We start from the raw sequence: 21,701 nt of genomic DNA on the forward strand, positions 1-21,701 counted from the left end.
AAATGACAGAAAATAGACTCCATCACAATTTTAAATAGTTTCTTGCTAGTTCGGAGAGGAACAAGGTGTTAAATTCCTCCTGATCAATTTGCCCACCCTACCTGCTGATGATCAGAATATTTAATCTCAGCCCATCAAGCTATGTTACCTAAACCTTTACTCTACATTTCGTCAACAAAAGAATCCAACTATTTATTCATAGTACAATTCAGAACATTTATTATTATTTAAATTCATTATAAAAACACATGAATATTATTAAATCTTAGTTTTAAATTTTGATAATTAAAAGTATTATTTTTGGGAATACTTCCCATAAAAAGAAATCCATATCATAATCAATAGTAAAATAAAAAGATATATGTTAATAATAACAAAATGCAAAACAAATTAAATTTACTTATATATGAATGTAAGTGAGGCAAACTAAGTGAGACATTTCTCAAAAAAAATATAATTGTAATATAATTAATTAAGAGAGTTCATATTGTAAGAACAAGCAAAACAAAATAGTATTTATACATATATATTAAGAGATCATTATTAGTTAATAATATCAATGAGCATTCTGTCTTGTTTTTGCAATATGATTTCTCTTAAAAGTTTAATTAATTATGGTTGTTATTTGCTCTTTAACTTACATTATGTTTTTCCCACGATGTCAACAGGCCTGATGATTCGATGGTATTTAGTTAGGTTTAGATAGGTTTGTGTTTTTTTTTTCTTTTCTTTAAATTAGGGGTTAGGGTTTTCGATACGAAGTTTAATTTTGCATTTTGTTAGTAAGTATAAATTTAATAATAGTTTTTAGTTTAAATAATTCATTAATGTTAATATTTAGGGTAATTTAGTATTTTAATTTATTTTTTTTTTTCGTGTTCTTCAATTAGATTAGGTTAAATTTTATTTTTATAGTTTTTGTAAATATTAAGATTTAGTTTTCATAAGATATGTAATAAAATGTAATATAGAAAATAAAAATAAAAGAATGATTTAGAGTTATGTACTCTATGTGTACAAAGTTAAGTTTGTAGAGATTTGCATCTTTACATACTTACTTTTAACACATTGAGTTAGAAGTTTAACGTTTATAAGGTTTAATTTATGTAATATTTAATTTAGTTAATGTTTAATTTAATTAATGTATAATTTCATTTATGTTTAATTGAAGAAAATGGTTAGAAATTAGATAATATTTAATAGTTAGAATATAAGTGTAGTTTAAGTAGTTAGAATTTAATTTAGATAATTAGTAATAATTAGTTTAATTTAGATAAATTTGTTTAATTTTTTTATATAAGTAATGAAAACATTAGCAATTAGAATGGTTTAAATTTGAATGTTGTAGATGAGGCCAAAAGTGTTTCTGTTGGAGAGATTAATCCGATTTGGAGTTTTAGAAATAGTTGTGAGGGTGTAGTTGGAAGAGCAAATGTTGTTTTGTAGATTGGATTTGTAATCAAAACCGCACAAGAACCTGTTATATTTGTTCTTTGTTTTAAGGAAAGATGATGACAAAATCGTTCGGTCTGATTGGATTTTGGATCTGATAATACAATGTTTCCTAGCTCCACAAACGATATGATCTTCCTAAAGGTATCAAATAAAAGGGGGTTGGTACTACGCATTTCATATATTAAAACCGCGTTTATGACTTACCACTCGAATGGGCATACAATTGCGTAGGATAAATATAGCTATATGATGAGGGAAGAACTATAACCCTGCGACCATGGGGTTTAATATGATCCTTGTCCAATTAGTTATGTGAGTGCAGCGTGATATGCAATTGTACTTTATTCCAATTGCATACAAGTTGACCAGGAAAACGGCACAAAATGTGTAACACAACTATTGTTTCCCGAACTTTCGAATAATTTAATTTCCTTTACTTTAATGGGGAAATTTATTTCTATACACTTCACTAGGGTCGTTATAATCTTTATGGTATAAAATAAGCTTCACTGATTTAACTTCTTGGTTCTTACACCGTCACTAACTCAAATAAAAATGTGAGTGTTAGCTTTTAAAAATGTTTAAAAGGTCAGAAAATAAAGAATGTGAGGAATGCTAGGAATGTTTATAAAAAAATGTAGCCGTTACATTAGTTTCATTTACACTCAATTGTATTACGCATTTTCTTATCAAGTGGTAGTATCAACTGGTAGGGTATTCAATCGATTAATTATTGGTATGCCTGATTTTTGTTTATTAGTTATCTGAACAATTGTTAATTAATAAGAGAGTTATGTATGGTAATTGAAAATTATATACAATTAACTTCATAATTGATAATTGTTCAAATAACGAATAAACAGATTATATTATTTCAATTAAACGAATAATTTTTGTAATAAATTATTTTATTTTTCAATAATTGGACACCCTAACAATACCCACTGTATACTCAATGTAGTTAATGCATATGATTTTTTTATGAATTAAAGCAAAATGCAAAAAATACTCAATGAGAAGATACAAAAAAAAACTTTATTACTCCTATCAGAGATGGATATGTCATTAAGTAAATTGTTATACTAACATAACAATTGACTGATATCATGCAAGCATGACAAAATACTACTATTATTTAGTATGAAATATTAAATTTTGGCAATTAGAGATAGAGTGATAAATTTCTAATACCTTTTTGAATAATTAGGATTTCACCCATCACAATTGAACCGAGTTAATTTCTACGCACTCAAAACTCAGTGCTGTCTATTGACGCATAAACGTCTTGAGATTGTAACGATAAAAGTCGTCGCCTCGTTTTTATAGTACAATTATTGTTTTTATTATTTTTTATTTTATCGTATAATTGATTTGAAACGAATTAAAGTTACTTTATATTCTTTTGTTTTAAACTTAACGACTATTTGTTCAAGCAACGCCATCTAGGTGTAAGAATCATAAGTAGTTAAGATCATGTACATTTAAAATGCAACCATGTATACTAAGATACCTTTTTAGCAACTAAGGATTTGACTGCTGTAGTTAGTGTGTAAGGCATAAGAATTTGGTATATAAGGAGGTTAGTTAAGTAATTTTAGAGTCTTCACTGAGCTTCGTGGTAGGTAAGACAAATTACTTGTACGGTGGTTGGACCGCTGGCAATTAATTTATCTTATTGAGTGAGTTATTGTGAAGTAAAGTTTCTGGTGGTTGGACCGCTTCGATCCTTTGCTTAAGAATACTCTGTTGATAGATGAAGTGGTGTTGTTGTGGAGTTTGGAATTCCCAACAACACACTTATCTGAGTAGTGGAAGTTGCACCGGTTGCGAATACTCTCGTGGTTGGACCGCAAGAGTATAGCCGCTCGTGGGAACTCCACGGAGGCGAGGTGAAAGAGTAAAGTTTAAGAATAAAGTTTATAACGTATTTTGAAAACGTTGTGGTGTTCTTATTTCTCTCAGTCTACAAAATATAAATTTTTGTAATGAACCACTGGCACCGGCGAGTATACCCCAGCCAGAGACAACGTTACAATGGCGCCCGAGCAGGGACTGAGAGATTAAGAGAGTGCTGTTATTAAGAGAGAGCTGTTATTAAGAGAGAGCTGTTTTTTTTTTTGAGAAGAATCCTACCAAGAGTTTAAGAGAACGTGGTGTTAAGAGAAAAATCAACGAACCGTGTAAAGTATATGTGAAAAAAAAAAAAAAACACAACTAAGTAAATAAATAGGAGAATATTAAAAATAAATGTTAAAGTGAAGACTGTACCAAGAACTGTGAAAGTAAACGGGAAATAAAGAGAAAGTATTTTGTAATATAACATAAAAAAAAAAAAATGATCGGTAAAGAGAAACGAGGATTATAAAAATTAATAAAAAAATAAATACATAAAGAAACTGTGCAACGGGACATTGTTAAGTAATTTATACAAATATTTGTTACTTTGTGAACTCGTGTTATGTGTTTTTGTAATAACTGTCGTCCTAAAATTTTAATAACGGAAAATAAAATAACTGGAAAAATGTTTGCTGAAAATAATATAAGAATTGAAAATATATAAATCTAAACATGTTAAAATCAAGCTGGGCATATTCGTTAAAGCGTGACGAATTATTTTCATACCTAAATGAATTTAAATTAGATACCGTCGGTACGGTCGAAGAACTCAGAAAACGATTCGCGAAATTTATTAGTGCCGAACATGATGCGGATGAAACTAAAAGATTATTAACTATACAAGGAAATCATGAACAAAACTCACTGATGTTACCTAGTGTGAGAAACGGTTCCACCCCTTCGCCTGTTAAAATGGAAACAAATCATCCAGTTAGTCAGCCGTCAGTTGCAGTGTCGATTCCAGCCCGTAACACAGATGACATCAGAACGAATTTAATTGAATATGTAAGAAAATGGGGACTTTCGTATGATGGTGGACGAGAGCCTTTAGCATTCATCGAACGAATAGAAGAGTTAGCCGAAATTTATAACGTACCTTTAAATCAATTCCCACGAATTATGCCAGAATTTTTACGTGATAGAGCGCTGATTTGGTTCAGAAACAACAATGGACATTGGCAAGTATGGAAATCATTCAAATCAGATTTTTTATCATTTTTCCTCCCCGCGAGATATTTTGAGAAATTAGAAGACGAAATCCGTAAAAGAGTCCAACGTCCGAGAGAAGTTTTCAAAAACTATGTTTTATCAATCCAAAATTTAATGCGGCATTCCAACTTATCAGAAGAACAAAAGTTGCAACGAATATTTCAAAATGCTCTTCCAGACTACCAGTGGTACATTAAACGAAAAGATTTTTCATCCTTAGCTGAATTAATAACATTAGCTGAAGATTTAGAATGTATCCCGTCAACACATTCACAAATCCGCGTAGAAAATCAACGTGTCTTATCCAGTACAACAACAGGCCCACAAAATAATTGCTATCGTTGTGGAAACTCTGGACATTATGCAGCAAGTTGCCCTAATAACAACCGATCGGGAAATGCTTCAGGAGGTCGTCGGAATTGAGGGACGTCGAGCCTCCAAAAACACAACCCTCAAATACTGAAACAAGCTTACAAAGTGAAGATTCGCGTTTAACCGCCTCGTTACTAATATGTGGAAAAATCGTCAAAGCAACTATAGATACCGGAGCAAGTAGAAATTTTATCCAAGAAGATTTTGTGAAAACACTTAGCAATAACCCAACGTATGTAAATGAAGATATAGATGTATTGTTAGCCGATGGCTCCTCCAGATCTTTATCAAAGGCAGTAGAATTTAATGTGGTATTAGGAAAAATATCAAAAAGATGTAATTTTCTCGTGATGTCAGAAACTAGCGAAAATATTATTATTGGATTAGATTTTATGCGTAATTTTAACACAACGATACAAATGGCAGGTTTAACCCTAGACTGTACTAAGCTAGACGCAAAGTGTATGAGTGTCGAAGAAATCAACAATGAGGAGACGCCTCGTGAAGATAATGAAGAACGTACACATGACGGTAATATAAGATTAAATGAAGAAACTCAGGAGGTCATCAACAATTTCTTAGAGAATGAGCTTTCCAAATTCCAAAACATGCGTGGTCTATCAACAATTACAACGCATAAAATAATCGTCACGGATGATCGTCCTGTTAAAATTAGCTACGGTCCCAGAAACCCAGCTATGCAAAAAATAATTGATGCCGAAATCAACAAATTAATTTCACAAGGATGTATAGAACCATCGCATAGCCCGTATTGTTTCCCAATCACCCTCGTTAAGAAGAAAAACGGATCCTGGAGAACATGTATGGATTTTCGACAATTAAATGCTAGGTCAGTACCCGATGCATACCCTCTTCCCCGTATAGACAGTATTTTGAACCGACTACGTGAAGCAAAATATATTAGCTGCTTAGATTTGAAAACGGATATTGGCAGATTCCAATGGATGAAGGCAGTAAAAGGTTTACCGCTTTCGCTGTTCCTGGTCGAGGTTTATACCAATGGCGAGTGATGCCATTCGGACTTCATTCCGCGCCAGCAACTTTTCAGCGGGCATTAGATAGTGTAATCAGACCCGAAATGGAACACCATGCTTTTGCATATCTTGATGATATTATAGTTGTAGGAAAATCGTTGGAAGAACATATGAATAACTTGAAAGAAGTCTTTCGAAGATTGAAGAACGCCAACTTAAAGATTAATGTAGAGAAATGTAAATTCTTCAAAAGTGAGACCAAATACTTAGGTCACGTGGTGAGTGAGGAAGGTATAAAAACTGATCCGGATAAAGTATCCGCAATCGCAAGAATACATGCGCCGAAGAATGTTAAAGAAGTCAGAAGATTCTTAGAAATTGCTTCGTGGTATCGTAGATTTGTTCCAGATTTTGCAACTATATCGCAACCGTTAACACAATTATTGAAGAAAGGAAAACACTGGAGATGGGGAGATGATCAACAAAAATCATTTGAGTTATTAAAAACCAAACTTACGAAAGCACCTGTTTTAGCATGTCCGGATTTTACAAAAACATTTACATTACAAACTGATGCTAGTAACTATGGTTTAGGAGCAGTTTTAACTCAAGAATTTGAAGGTTTAGAGAGAGTAATAGCTTATGCTAGTCGTCACCTTAACAGTGCGGAAAAAAACTATTCAGCAACGGAAAAGGAGTGCTTAGCCATTTTATGGGGCATTCGTAAAATGCGAGCTTATATCGAAGGTTATAAATTTGTAGTTATCACGGATCATCTAGCTCTAAAGTGGCTAAATTCCATCGAGAGTCCTGCAGGCAGATTAGCCCGATGGGCACTTGAATTGCAACAATACAACTTTATAGTGAAATATAGAAAAGGTAAACTCAACGTCGTCGCTGACGCACTATCACGCCAACCCGTAGAAGTTGCAAATTTAGCTAACTGTGAATCAGTAAAAACAAACGACTGTGTTTGGATTCAGAAAATGAAGAAGAAGGTGAAAGAAAACCCGGTAAAATATTCCGATTTTGCAATTGTAGACAATCAACTATACCGTCATTTTCCACAAGAGTTAAGAGATGGAGATGGTACTGAATGGAAACTATGTGTACCCGTTCAACTAAGAAATAGAGTTCTTGAAGAAAATCATGACAATGTCACTGCTGGACATTTAGGTATACGTAAAACAATTAATAGAATCGCTAGTCGCTACTATTGGCCTGGAATGTCGAGAGATATAAGTCGTTATGTTCGTCGATGTTTGTCCTGCCAACGTTACAAGATTAGTCAACAGAAACCAGTTGGAGAAATGTTAACAAGATTGCCTGATGAACCATGGGCCACCCTTTGTGCTGACTTTGTAGGTCCTTTGCCCAGGTCTAAACATGGAAATTCTATGTTATTGGTCTTCTTCGATAAATTTTCTAAATGGTGTGAATTGGTTCCGATGCGCAAAGCTACATCAGATGGAGTAATAAAAGCGTTTCGTGAACGTATACTTTCTCGATATGGTTTTAATCACAGATAATGGAGCACAATTTACTGCGAGACATTTTCAGCGTTTTCTAAGTGAATTAGGCGTACACCAACAGCTGACTGCACCATACACGCCGCAGGAAAATCCTACTGAACGAGCGAATCGAACAATCAAGACAATAATCGCGCAATTCTCTAATGATCAACACAATAGATGGGACGAGTTACTCCCCGAGATTATGTTGGCTATAAACACGAGTGTATCTGAGTCAACAGGATTTTCACCCGCATTTATAACTCAAGGAAGAGATCCACGTTTGCCAAAAACATTGTACGACGAGGTAACAATTGGTACAGGAGTAGACAGTTCGAGTTTATCAAGACGAAAAAACGAGATGAAAGATATATTCGAAATTGTTAAAAGAAATTTAAGTAAATCATCAGAAAACCAAAAACGATATTACAACTTTCGAAGGCGTAAATGGAAACCGAAAGTTGGCGAATTAGTTTTGCTTCGACTACACCCACTGTCGAAAGCAACAGAAAATTTTGCGGCAAAACTGGCTCCTAAATTTGGAGGCCCGTATTCAGTTAAATATTTTCTATCCCCTGTAATAGTAAAAATTCAGAGTGTAGAAAATAAAGAAGTTAGAACAGCTCATTTAAATGATATTAAACCTTATATAAATTAGTATTTCTCATTACTAATTCTATATGTTTTTGTTCAATTATTCCTTAGACAACCTTCAGAAATAAAAAGAAAAATGGACGGTGAAAACAAATTTGATGATACCAGCAAGAAGTTCCGAAGACGTATGGAAGAAGAGAAGGCAAAGGTCCGTAAAACCATATTCATTGATGATGAGATGCCCACAACCAGTAAAAGAGGAAAGACCAGCAACAAACCCAGAAAAACGGCAACGTACTTTCGTATGAGCACAGCAAAACCCCAAGCAACAGTCAGGACGAAAGATAAATTGCCGGAGAAGATGAAGGATAATAGCAGTAAGAAGAGACAGTCAACATCAAAAGGAGAAGATAGCTCATCCAATAAAAATAAAGTTCCTGTTTGCGACGATAAGAACGAAGAAGTTATCATACTGTCATCGGACGAAGAAGAAGACAATGGCAAAGGATGTTGCCAGGAAGAAAATGTAACCCCTAATTTAGAGGAAAATATACCACCCACACCTGGTAACGATGTAATATACTCGCCTGTATATACGCAACCGAATAATAGTGAGGCTCGGGCTAATGAGGAGCCAGAACCGTGGTTCAGTCCGCTTTATGACGAACCAGAAGTCCCAATAACGCCTGGAAGATCAAGTTACGAGGTATATTCACCACCGTTCGACAACAATGATTGCAGCGAAGAAGAATTGTTGCCACAACCAGAAGATGATATAGAGATGCCATCTCCTGAGGAAATGGAAGAAATCTTCCGTTCTTCATTTGGACACTTGGACGAAACTCTGTGTCCCCGTCAACAATCACCAATTACATCAGATGGTTCGTCAACATCGTCAACCCCAAGAAAAAGGAGAGGCTGGTTCACCATTGACATAGAAGACAAAAGATGTCACAACTTTTGTGGACATATGGGATATCAAAGAGAAATTATTTACCGATTCTGGGTCGACAATAGTAAACAACATCCAGAAATCGATGCAGACGCAGATGCAAATAATAAAGAAAATCAATACCTCGATTCGCCCAGTTCATCCCAATTGTCGTGGTTAGAAGTTTCACCAAACCCCAGACTGGTCACCATCTCTCAAACACCCATGAGACGTTTATCACAGAGCTCATCGGATAATTCACCGATCGTTACTCCCGTGATATCATTGTTTTCATCCCCAATATTGTCACCGCTTAATCTGTCCGCAGTATCGTCAGTTGGGTCACAAAATTCAAAGAAATCGCAGATTAGTTTACTGTATTTTGTTCCAAACAGTGCTACACCCGAACGATTTTCGTCAAACACGGTAGAAGAATACCCGCTACATTCTCCAAATCTGTCTACATCACCCTCATCATCATCATCACCCTCATCATCATCATCATCATCATCCTCATCATCATCATCATCACCCTCATCGTCATCACCATTATCGACTAAACCATCAACACTTCAGTCATCAGCACATCCGGTCAATAACGAAAAGGAACGTATGCAGCAAATAGTAGAGAGCAGTGAGCACAGTCCAATGAAGTCACCAACAGTACAACCAATTCGTTCCTCGCCTGAAGGATGGGACGATTTATCGCTAATGCCAAAGGAACTATGTGCCAAAATAAAAGACATTTGCAGTACTAGAAAGAGAGGACAACGTGTCAAATTTTTATTTACTTTTTATGACCAAATATATAACGTAACCATAGCAAAGAGTGGAAACGCAAAAGCAGAGTTACTAAAGTGAACGTTCTCTTAAATTGATGGAAGGGAGGAACTGTAACGATAAAAGTCGTCGCCTCGTTTTTATAGTACAATTATTGTTTTTATTATTTTTTATTTTATCGTATAATTGATTTGAAACGAATTAAAGTTACTTTATATTGTTTTGTTTTAAACTTAACGACTATTTGTTCAAGCAACGCCATCTAGGTGTAAGAATCATAAGTAGTTAAGATCATGTACATTTAAAATGCAACCATGTATACTAAGATACCTTTTTAGCAACTAAGGATTTGACTGCTGTAGTTAGTGTGTAAGGCATAAGAATTTGGTATATAAGGAGGTTAGTTAAGTAATTTTAGAGTCTTCACTGAGCTTCGTGGTAGGTAAGACAAATTACTTGTACGGTGGTTGGACCGCTGGCAATTAATTTATCTTATTGAGTGAGTTATTGTGAAGTAAAGTTTCTGGTGGTTGGACCGCTTCGATCCTTTGCTTAAGAATACTCTGTTGATAGATGAAGTGGTGTTGTTGTGGAGTTTGGAATTCCCAACAACACACTTATCTGAGTAGTGGAAGTTGCACCGGTTGCGAATACTCTCGTGGTTGGACCGCAAGAATATAGCCGCTCGTGGGAACTCCACGGAGGCGAGGTGAAAGAGTAAAGTTTAAGAATAAAGTTTATAACGTATTTTGAAAACGTTGTGTTCTTATTTCTCTCAGTCTACAAAATATAAATTTTTGTAATGAACCACTGGCACCGGCGAGTATACCCCAGCCAGAGACAACGTTACAAGATTTCACCAGAATCAATTCTTCGTATGGGTAACACAACTGTTGGTGTTTCAGATAATCGTCATATATTCGATGTTGCGAAGGAAACTTTTAGGTGCTTGGATTTCTTGAGACGATGTCGGACATATTTCACCCCTTTCGACCTTCTTCGTATATACTCAAGCTTCATTCGTCCAAAAATGGAATAAAATTCGCACATATGGGCCGGAGCTGCAAGCTCAAGTCTAGAGCTGCTGGACCGGGTTAAAAGGACGGTTTATATTATAGGTGATTAATATGTTGCCCGGTTTATCGATACTTTAGAACATCGTCGGAATGTGGGCAGCTTATCCTTATTTTACAGATATTATAACGGGTGTTATTCAGTAGACATAAGTAATCTTATACACACGACTATCACACAGATCGCACCCATTTACTATTAAATTGAGTACCGACCGCACGACATATTATAGGGAAAACTCTTTTTTTAGTCGAACCATACGTATGTGAAATCTACTACCTGCCAACGTATTTCCGGCGAAATATAATATTTATCAATTCAAGTCAAACGTCAACAAACACTACTCCCTCTTTCCTCCTTCTCACAACTTTATTTCCTAACATCAAAACAATGCACTGCATATATAGGGGTATCCCCAGAGTGTTGGTTATACAAAAAAAAAATCATCTTGAAAAAAGTTTTAAGGGTTTTTGTTTTCAGTCATTCTCGTGTAATTGCCAATATATGGAATTCTATATATCGATGGCTTAATATAAAAAGGCCCTAACTCGTGTTTTTTTAAGTCGAGATTTTTTTGGTTAATTATGATATACAATCGTACCATTTATCGAAATAAACGAAAATCTGGACTTACAAAAAAAAAACACGAGTTAGGGCCTTTTTATATTAAGCCATCGATATTATCTCTTATAGTTTACGAGTTATATGCATTTAAAAATTAAAATTTCAGTTTTGTTTAGTTTAGTTTAGACTAAAGTAGGTACAAATCTTTCCCATTTTTTTTTAATTAACAACAAATTTATAAGTATTTTTAAACTATAATTGTTTAAAAATCTACTCAGTAGGGTTCCTAATTTCTCAAACTTTTTCTCTTCCCGGGAGAAAATTAAAAAATTAGCTCATTGATGGAACAGAAAAAATATATGATATATTGATTATATAATTAAATCATTTTATTGAATGAATATTTTATCATAAAGAAAAAAAACGTATAAAGGTTTCGTCGGAAATTTTGTCCAAATAGGAACCTTACTACTGAGACAAAAAGCCCTTGTTTTACCATTTTTGGAAAAAAAATATTTACATTATTTTCTAGTTATGCAGAAAATAAAAAAAATTAATAATCTAAAAGATAATATTTGGGGAAATATTTAAAGAAAAATCTGTGTACCGTTAGCATTAATATTTTATCAATAGTCTCATTTACCGCTCAAAATTTATTCAATAGTACACGATTCATTTCATTTTAACTTATCTAACAAGTACAGCTATTTATAAGGACATTTCGCATTGGCTTTATAAAACTTTCATATACATATGAATCATTTATAATTAAAAAAAATAATTCCATTTGCAAATACATACATATGTATATGTTTTTGTATATTTATCATTCTGCAAGAGTTGACATGTTGCAATAAAAGTTTTGAAAAGCATAAATTTATTGCATCAATTGGTTGTAATTTACAATGTTCTGCCAACAAAAAGTTGTAACAAATTAAACATTTTAACAATGAAATAACAAAAAAAAAATGGGAAACTTTTTTATTATTTCTGGTCGATGTTTTAAAGTTTAAGTGATGAGATACTGAGCTGCTTTTTGTCTACATGCATATGTTTGCACATATATAACTGGAGTCTGAAATGACACAGGGATTACAAACAGCAAAAAAAAATAATAAAAGGATAATCTCTACAAGTATAAATGAAATGAATGAATCAAACACAAACTCATACAATTACACCTATAAAAAACACACACACAAATATAAATCTATCTTGATAAAAGCATAAAGTAAAAGAGTCAAAACGAAATATTTCGATAAAAAATTTATTTTATGAACCATTACTCTTCTTATTTTGATAATATTTGGTATATATGTTCTCAATGGCCATACAAAATTTAAGGTTCTCCCGAATTGCGAAATTAGCTTTAGTTCTGTTTTTATAGAGGTCAAAAGTTAATATTTTTGAATAGAAACGAACACGCAATATTCCTTAACCCAGAGGGGAAAATATGCAGTAAAGAAGCCTTTCTAAATGCTTCATTTTGCAGAAACAAGGACTTCTAACCGCATTGTTAAATCAGTTCAATTTTACACGGCGTGTCATTGCGGGTCAAGGCCTTGCATATTAGCTGCTGATAGAGCGCTGAGAGAAGCCCTAGTTATGATGGGCTGCTGGTAGACCTACTTAGGAAGGGAAAATAAAGCTATTTATTGTTGTAGATTTGAAAGAGTATTTTATTTTTTGGTATAGAATATTTTCATTTAATCACTTGTTATTAGAAGGGGATTCATAGGTATTCCTGAACACCTTCTAAGAGCAGGCAGACTGGAATAAATATCAGATCTTTTAGAATGGGTACACAGAGAAAACATTCGTAATAGCAACGGAATTTGTTGCCAATCGAATGATTCGGTTGCACACATTGAGTTTTTCGGTTCTAGCAACAGAAAATCAGTGGACAAAGAAGAATTTCGAATTAAGCAACCAATCTTTGGTTACCACTTCTAAAATTTTGTAGCTACAACTGTAAAATTCGGTCACTAAGGTAGAATCATTCGATTGGCAACAAATTCGGTTGCTACTACGAATCTGTCTTCTCTGTGTACCCAGTATGTATGCCTTTTAGAAGGCCTACCAACTGAAGTCCTATAATTTTTTCCCGCTGGGAAGTTAAACTTTTAATATCTTTACAACAGTTAATGAACCTAATGAATCGTAGATTTTAAAGTTTTTTCTAGAATTCCATTTCTCATCAAGAGTTTTTATGTTATATCATGTATAACAAAAAAAAAACTGTTCCTTAGTCAAGGGATATGTCAAAAAAATTATCATAAATTTTTCAAAGATTTTCCTTAAATATTTGACATTTCACCATGAAAAACATATATAAAATTGAAATTGGCACCATATGTAAATCTCTATATAATTTAAATTTAGGGATATATTTGAAAAAATATATTTACATTTTAAAATGTTTACCATTTATTTTGAAACATTTGTACATTACAAATTCATTCGAAGTATTGGCCATTGTTAGCCATGACCTTCCCATCTTTCTGGCAACATATGGATTCCGAACTACACATTTTTTGAGGCTAAGAACGAATCAATCCAATATCGGATACTGTGATCCAAAGTGAGGCGTTTCCAAGTGAAAGCGTTCTGTATCGATCGAAACAAATAGTATTCGGATGAATCAAGATCTGGACTAAGGAGTGAGATTTAAAAAATCTTAACATACATAAATGTTAATTTAAAAGGAATCACTAAACCTACAGTTTTGATATTTTTATTTGATTGATATTATTATTACAACTTACAAAAAACATTATTTTTATAGTTCTAATCAAGGGTGATGAAATTATGAATCTTTTCCGGAAACCCTTCTATTCTGGTTTTCTGTCACTTTTTTCAAACACGTAGTCCATCTTTTTTGTGCTCTTCAATTCTCTTTTAACAAGAGCCCAATATCTCTGCACCGGCCTTAGCTCCAGGAAGTTTGGTAGATTTGACAGTCTTGGTACAAATACCACATTATTTTTGTTGTACCACTCAAGATCTTGTTTATCATAGTAACAGGATGCCAAATCAAGGAAAAAATAAGTGGACACATTAAAAATTCTTATGAATGGAAGCATCCTCTTTTGTAAAAGTTCCTTGATGTAAATTTCGGTATTTATAGAGCTATTTGCCATAACAAGACCTTTTTGTGAAATTTTCGTCTACTTACGGATCCTAAACTTTCCAACAATATTCCATCGAGTATCAGCAACATACAAATATTGACCTGGAAGCTGCGAAATTTTTTTTATAAAATTCAATTTCAATTTCGGTGGTCTCTAAATTTTTAGCAGACTTCCTGTCAGGAACTTTTTGAGCCTTATAGGATTTAAACCTGCATTGGCTTTAACTTTTCGTACGGAACAAATCACACTGCTCAGGCCATATTGGACATTCTGCAAGAGCGATATGAGGGAATGGAGGCGATGTATACTGGCCACCGAGATCGTGCAATTGGACCTCGTTCAACTGTGCGGTTTTCTTAAGTCGCAAGTTCATGCGACGTTTCTATTAAACATTTTCTAAGTAACCAATTTGTAATAACATTATAAACTATATATAACTTTCAAAGAAAGAAGACTAATAGCTATCAATGCTCTTGATAGATTTTACACCATGCTTATATTAAATTTGAACTTTGAACCTAGATAACAGACAAACCAACACGAACTAAAAATTTTTGAGCAACATCAAATTTTGTAATAGCATTAAGAAGCTATGTACCAAGTTTTAAAAAAATTGGAAGGGGTAAGGTCTGATGCCTTGACGAAAATGTTTGATTCTTCCCAAAAGTATTAATGTACTCACATAAGCTCAAATCCATACTGATATTCACTCTTACTCTCGACCATGTTGTATGTGTTAATGTATGTGGAGGATATATTGGGTGGAGGAGTATCCCAGCAGTTCTAGGAGACAGTCCCAAACTAGTGATTTTACCCATCATTTAGGGTGGGAAATAGTTACTTCAATAGGCACGTGACTAGTGCATGGGTCAATTGACACTTTTTGCTTACAATGAGACTGTCCGGTAGCTGTTACAAAGTAGTGAACCTATTGGATTCGTATATTGGTTAGATAGTGTCAGTTACTTTACTTGCTACCTAACTGGTTACTTGATCGGCTACATAACTAGTTTATTTAACATGTTCGGGTGCTAATTGACCACAAATAGTCACATAAAAAGACATATCACAGACGGTCCAATAAACGATTGCTTGTAAACAAACCCTCCTCCGACAACTCTCCAATAAATTTCTAATGGTTCTAAAATAACTATTTTCTAAAGGGCTGTACAAAATAAACGTTTACTTCACTATAGGTTACTAACAGACACTAAAGTGACTATTGACTTCACGCTAGATTACGTATGATGTATAAAGTTACCAATTGTGTTCTCTCTGCACTACAAAGAGCACATACGTGTCAAATGACCCTAATATATATTGGAGTCAGTCTATAAGGGATTCATTGACTACTTGCTTAACTGCTGGGGTGTTATTGGAAGAAAAAAATAATAATTTACATATGAATGAGTGAACGAATGAATGAAAGGAATCACATGTATGTCCTATTATATTATCAACTTTTTTTTTCTTTTTGTATTTTTAAGTATTTAATGATAAATTTGAATTTATTGAAATGTAAAGAAATAAGATGTAAATGTATGTGATTTTTATGAAAACCATTTACATATATTATTTTAAATATATCTTAAAATTGTTGTTAAGAATACCCTTCGCTGAATTGGCATTCAATGGACCTACTTATTCAGTTGTTTTTTCACTTAGTTTAAAAAAAAATAACGTGCTTGGAGTGAAATTACATCTCTTTCCCTTTTAGTGTGAAAGAATATAAACAAAATAATTGTTAATGTTAGCATCTTGATCTCATATTAAATGCATATTAAAAATTAAAATTTGAAAATATATAATATGCCACCCTTGCTGCCTAATTAAGAATACGACACCTCATTAAACAATCTTATTGCAATCATTTTCCACTTAATGTCAAGTGGAAATTTCCGAAAGTATTATAAATTTGGCGTGTCGGTTCAATGATGAGGGGTTTAAACAAAGACGTTTTTAATATTCAAAAGAACTTATTCATGTATGAATACATATATTAATTACAACCTGCAATAAACAAATTCGCTTTTTATAAAGGATTTTGCACCCTTAAAAATACTGTTGTATTCAACTCTCATTTATTGAAATAATATTTCCATTAAATATTATAAATATGAAGGAAGGTTTATATATATTTCTGTTCGTATATTAAAGTGTACGGAAGTATGTAACCATTAAAATATATTTAAATATTAAGGTGGTATGTATATGTATTCAATGTTGATGCACAAAAATGTATAGTGGGTGTCCCTTAAACCAGACCCTTCGTTTTATGGGAAGTTTCTCAAACTTATTATGTTAACTGAAATGTTTAAATTGAAACAGAGTAATGCAATTTAAAAACAATTGAGGCCATCAGCTCAAAAGTGGTGTAACCCACAATTTTTGTTGGCAACTTATTTGGTGTTACATATATTCCTTACATTACCAACTATCAATATAAAAGTAGAGTAAGCCACAAAATTTAAAATCCTCATTCTCTCATAATTATATAGTTTGGGGTTACACTACTTTTTGGCTGATAGCCTCAATAGTGCACCATTTGACAATTTTTAAACTATTCGCAATTTTGTGGCATATTACATATGAAGTTCGTGATTATTCTTTCATCGGTGTAAAAAAATATATTATATTTCCGGCGTTTCACTGGGTTTGGTCTATGAATCGAGATATATCGACTAGAAAAAACTCAATTAAAATCATCATCAAATTTTTCAATTAAAAGCAACAAACCCCATTCATTTCTTTGCTATATTTACTGTTTTTCTTGATGCTTTGGCTTCTTCTTCGCAGTCAGTATCGGATGAGGATCTGTCTTTAAATCCATTGTTTTTAATTAGTTAGTTTACGTAAATTTTGAGACATACCCGCGTTGGAAGTTCCCATTGTATCTTCTTCATCTTCATTGTCGGGATATCGGAGTTTCCACCGAGGGTATGTAAAAAAATTTGGGAATATATGGCTTCCACGAAGCACCTCCACGATTTGTTGCAGTTTTTTTTTGTTGCCATGTAAGATTGCAATGTCCTTGGTTGGTTGGTTTACGTGGTAGTTCACTACGAGCGAACAATCAAGTAGAGTCGAAGGGACCCCTTTATGACAAGACCAAACCAGATGTAATGTCATTTACATTGTAATGTATTTAAAATGTGCACAAAAAGTCGAGCTTACTGCCTATGAATTTATGTCTGTTCATAATCAGCGCTGGGCATTCACAGAGAAGGTGAAAAATCATTTCCTGTTTTTCCCTATCCTTACAGCTACGACAATGTTCGTTAAAAGAGAGTACTACGCAATTTGCATGCTTGCCTAATGTCCAGTGTCCCATTAATACTGCCAGCAACCTTGATATATCCCTTCTATTCCGGGTTATTAGTTGCATAGTACGTTTTTCGTTTTACGCCATCTATTCTTAGCCTTTGTAAGTAGACCCCAGTGGAATTGCTACTGAGACCGCATTGGAGATGTCTAAGGTAGATCCCATTCTGGCTAGTTCGTCTGCCTGTTCATTACCGAATTCGTCCCTGTGCGCATACGATCCAGCCTTAACACAGAATTCTTACATTGCCTGACTGGTGAAGATGAAGACCTTCAGTGACAGAAATGCCGCCTGACTGTCGAAAAAATATCTATATTTCCACGGGTATTATGATCATGTAGTGTATTACAAGCTACCATGATTGCAAAAATTTCCGCCTGGAAAACACTACACTTATTTGGTAGACGATACGAGATGCCTACCTCAAGTTCATCACAGAAGACGCCAGAACCAACACCACTGCTCATTTTAGAACCTGTATATATCCTAGTGTCATATTCGTACACGAGATTACCCCTATCGCACTCAGTCCTGGAGGGAATTAAGACCTCGAATACCCTATCAAAATCTGTGTATGAAGTAATATAGACAGAAGGTTGGTGAGCGATCGAAGGCAGTTGGCCCAGAATCCCGCCGTGGCCATATGTTCTCGATCTCCAACAGTTTCGTTTTGCTTGGATTCACCCCAAGACCACTTACTGTAACCCAGTTGTCGAGCAACCCTAAAGCAGTGGACATAATATCACTGATCACATCCAGAAACAGTCCTGGTACAACTTTTATCCCTTTTCTGTCTAGATCAATGAGAATCGACTTAATAACGATAAGTCACAGTAGTGGAGAGATTATCCCGCCCTGAGGATACCTCTACCAACTTGCTTGGACTTAACGCTATTACCAAGATTTGCTGTAACTATTCTTTACTTCAACATGGTTACTAACCAATCATTGGTATATTCTTCAACGTCTGGGTCAGTAAGAGCTTGCTGAATTGCAAGAGTAGTTACATTATTGAAGGCTGCCATTGTATATTCTTTAAATTCGAGAGATCTTTCTATAACCCTTACGACCTTATGCGTCTTTGCGAGCTGTCTCTGTAGAGTGACCCTTAAGGTATGCATGCTGACTATTAGAGAGCCGTGTTGTACCCTCTAGTCGTTGCCTAATGTGAGCGTCAATGAGTCTTTCCAACGTTTTAAGGAAAGATGAAAGACTAATTGGACGAAAGTCCTTCGCCTTCTAATGCCTTCTTTTGACAAATTTGGGAATAAAAACGACCTTAACACTCCTCCAGTTAACCAAAACATGATTGAGGGAGAGACAAAGCGTAAATATTCTATGAAGCCAGGGAATAATATGCCTTTTTGCACGTTTTAGGATCTTTGGCAATATACCATCCAGCAAAACTGTCAATCGCCCATGATATCCTGTCATAAGAGATGATGTTACTGTCGATATTGGATAAAGTTCTACCTTCACTCTCAATATCCGTAGCAACATCCTTACAGCCTGGGAAGTGAGTATTCAGTAGGATGTGCACTGTGCACTGTCGTAGTTATTTTAGTATCGTGCGTCTTCATGTATTCTTTGGCCGACCACGTCTTCTTGAGCCTTCCGGATTCCACTCTAGCGCCATTATTGTTATACTGTCAGGATTCTTACTGATAGTATGACCGATCCACCTCCATTTCCACCGTTTTATTTGTGTTAGTTCCTCGTTGGTTAGGTTCGAGAGATCCGTCTGGCTGATGTTATTAGCCTAAAATATTCTTCACATGATTCTGAGGCACTTGTTGATGAATAACTGTAGCTTTTGCATGATGGTGTTCCTTACTAACCAGGTTTCACTTTCGTATAACAGAGTAGTCTTTGCTCATGCATTGAATATTCTAATCTTGGTTGAGCATCTCCACACTGGTTGTAGTCTTCCGAATGTTGCCTGTTATTTACGTCTATGTCTGCGCCGCCGTTCGTTAACACTGTAATGTCTAGATAGCAGAAGCATCCTATGCATTCAACTGGTTTGCTTGTTGCAAGATATTATGGGTGCTAATTTTCTGATTCGAATTATTTTCTGGGGTACTCCTTTTATTCTCAATGATGGTATCGAAGACTTATACGAACAGTAGGTACAGAGAAGTACGCAATTCTACGGATTTTTCTATTATAATTCATAGGCTGTTGGCCTGGTCTATGCAGCTCCAGTTTGCAAAATATATTGAAACTGCTTACTTTTGTTTCATATGGATAATGACATTTGGATTATATATGTATGTTTGATTCTGAATGTGACTACAGTCTAAAGGTTTAGATAAAATCTTTTAATTCTCCAATCCTACTGTGAAATTGTCTGTTTTTCTATAAAACCAATTATTTTGTAAAAGGGGATACTCTTTTTAAAACCATCGTATGCATGCAATCTTAAATATACATATGTATGTACATATGAATACGTACATAGTTGCATGTTGTCAATTGTGTGTAATTATTTTCTCTTTTATTTGCCATACCACCAAGTGTGGCTTATTGTTTTGAATTTATTTATTTATTTTCGTTGTTTTTATACAGTTTTACTTGTTTTATTATAAACATGCATACGTTCATTCATTCATTCATTCCATCTTCTACAAGCACTTTGTACAAGGTGCTTTTAAGTAATATTTAAATCTCAAACAATCACAACAAGAACTCACGCTCACCTACACACACGCAGACGAAAACATAAAATTACCAAAGTTGTATAAAACAATACATTAGGGTAGTTCATATATTGAATTTTGTTTATAATTTTGATTTCCAAATAACACTAAGATACAAAATCAAATTTTTGGAAAGGCTCGTTGTATAAAACATCTTTTTTATACAAATTTAAAATCGTACTGTCAGTTTTCGACATAATTTCCTTTTTTCACTAAAACTCAATTTTTCACCAGTTTTACCCCAATAACTAGGAATTTAACTGAAAGTTTTAAAATTTTTTTATGGATTTAAAATAAATTTAAAGCCAGTAATTTGTATCGTAGCTAGGGTTTTGGGGTTTCCGGATAATTTTATTCCTGGTCGGGAATTTCCGTACCCCAAACCCTAATTGCAGCTAATATAATTTTGTTTTCTTTTTCTCTGCACTGGAAAATTTTGCGATTAATATTTTGTATTAAGGTTTGTTACAGTTTTCTATTCAATTCTATTTAAAATATTTCAAAAAATAATATAAATTTAATGTTAAAATAATTTCTAGATCTTGCAGAAACCTAATCACAATGCAATATTCAGGTGTGTGTTCCCTTTGATGTTTCAAAGGGAAATTATCGTTTTGCTATATGATGTAAAATAATAACCTCTGTTTAGAATTGCTTTTTGGCTGTTTTTTTAACTCGCCATTTGAAAAATTAACGAGGAAATTTAAGTAGATTTAATTTTTTTGGAATAATTTGAAATTTATGTAATAATTTTATATTTGCTTCTTTCAGAGGTCGACACAAGAATTCTCGTCACGAAGACTCACTGATTGACTTCATGAAAAATCATGTCTATGTTGCTAGGGGTTTTACAAGAAGCAATAAAATGTATGACGAAAATTTGTGGAAGGATCTGATGTTAAATAGCTTGAGTCCCCCGATACATGATGTATGTAAATGTATGCATTTGTTGCTGGGATATCAAATGCATAGTCGGCGCATGATGAAAGCGAATGTAGTAAAACGTCCTCATCAGAAGAATAATTATATGATATAAAATGTAAAAAAGAATGGTGCAAGTCGCAAAAGGAAGAAAAATGCTGCAGAGCCTGTAGATGCAGCTACTTCTACCTGTACGAAATGCGCAAAACAGCTAATCTGTTGATAATGCCTAAGCTTTATCAACTGG

At 34.0% G+C, this 21,701-nt stretch overlaps 1 protein-coding gene across 1 annotated transcript; it reads left to right on the forward strand.

The window, feature by feature from the left end:
• Positions 1–4,013: 4,013 nt before the first annotated feature.
• On the forward strand, positions 4,014–6,084 carry LOC135962072 (uncharacterized). Its single transcript, XM_065513809.1, has one exon. The coding sequence runs from the start codon at positions 4,024–4,026 to the stop codon at positions 4,981–4,983; it is 960 nt and encodes a 319-aa protein (XP_065369881.1). The 5' UTR covers positions 4,014–4,023; the 3' UTR covers positions 4,984–6,084.
• Positions 6,085–21,701: the final 15,617 nt, after the last annotated feature.

The sequence above is a fragment of the Calliphora vicina genome, chromosome 5 (assembly GCF_958450345.1).
Source record: "Calliphora vicina chromosome 5, idCalVici1.1, whole genome shotgun sequence".
In the NCBI taxonomy this organism is placed as follows: Eukaryota; Metazoa; Arthropoda; class Insecta; order Diptera; family Calliphoridae; genus Calliphora; species Calliphora vicina.

Bases quoted from the DNA above. Each gene is read 5' to 3' on its own strand.
- LOC135962072 (XM_065513809.1), top strand. From the start codon at position 4,024: ATGTTAAAATCAAGCTGGGCATATTCGTTAAAGCGTGACGAATTATTT.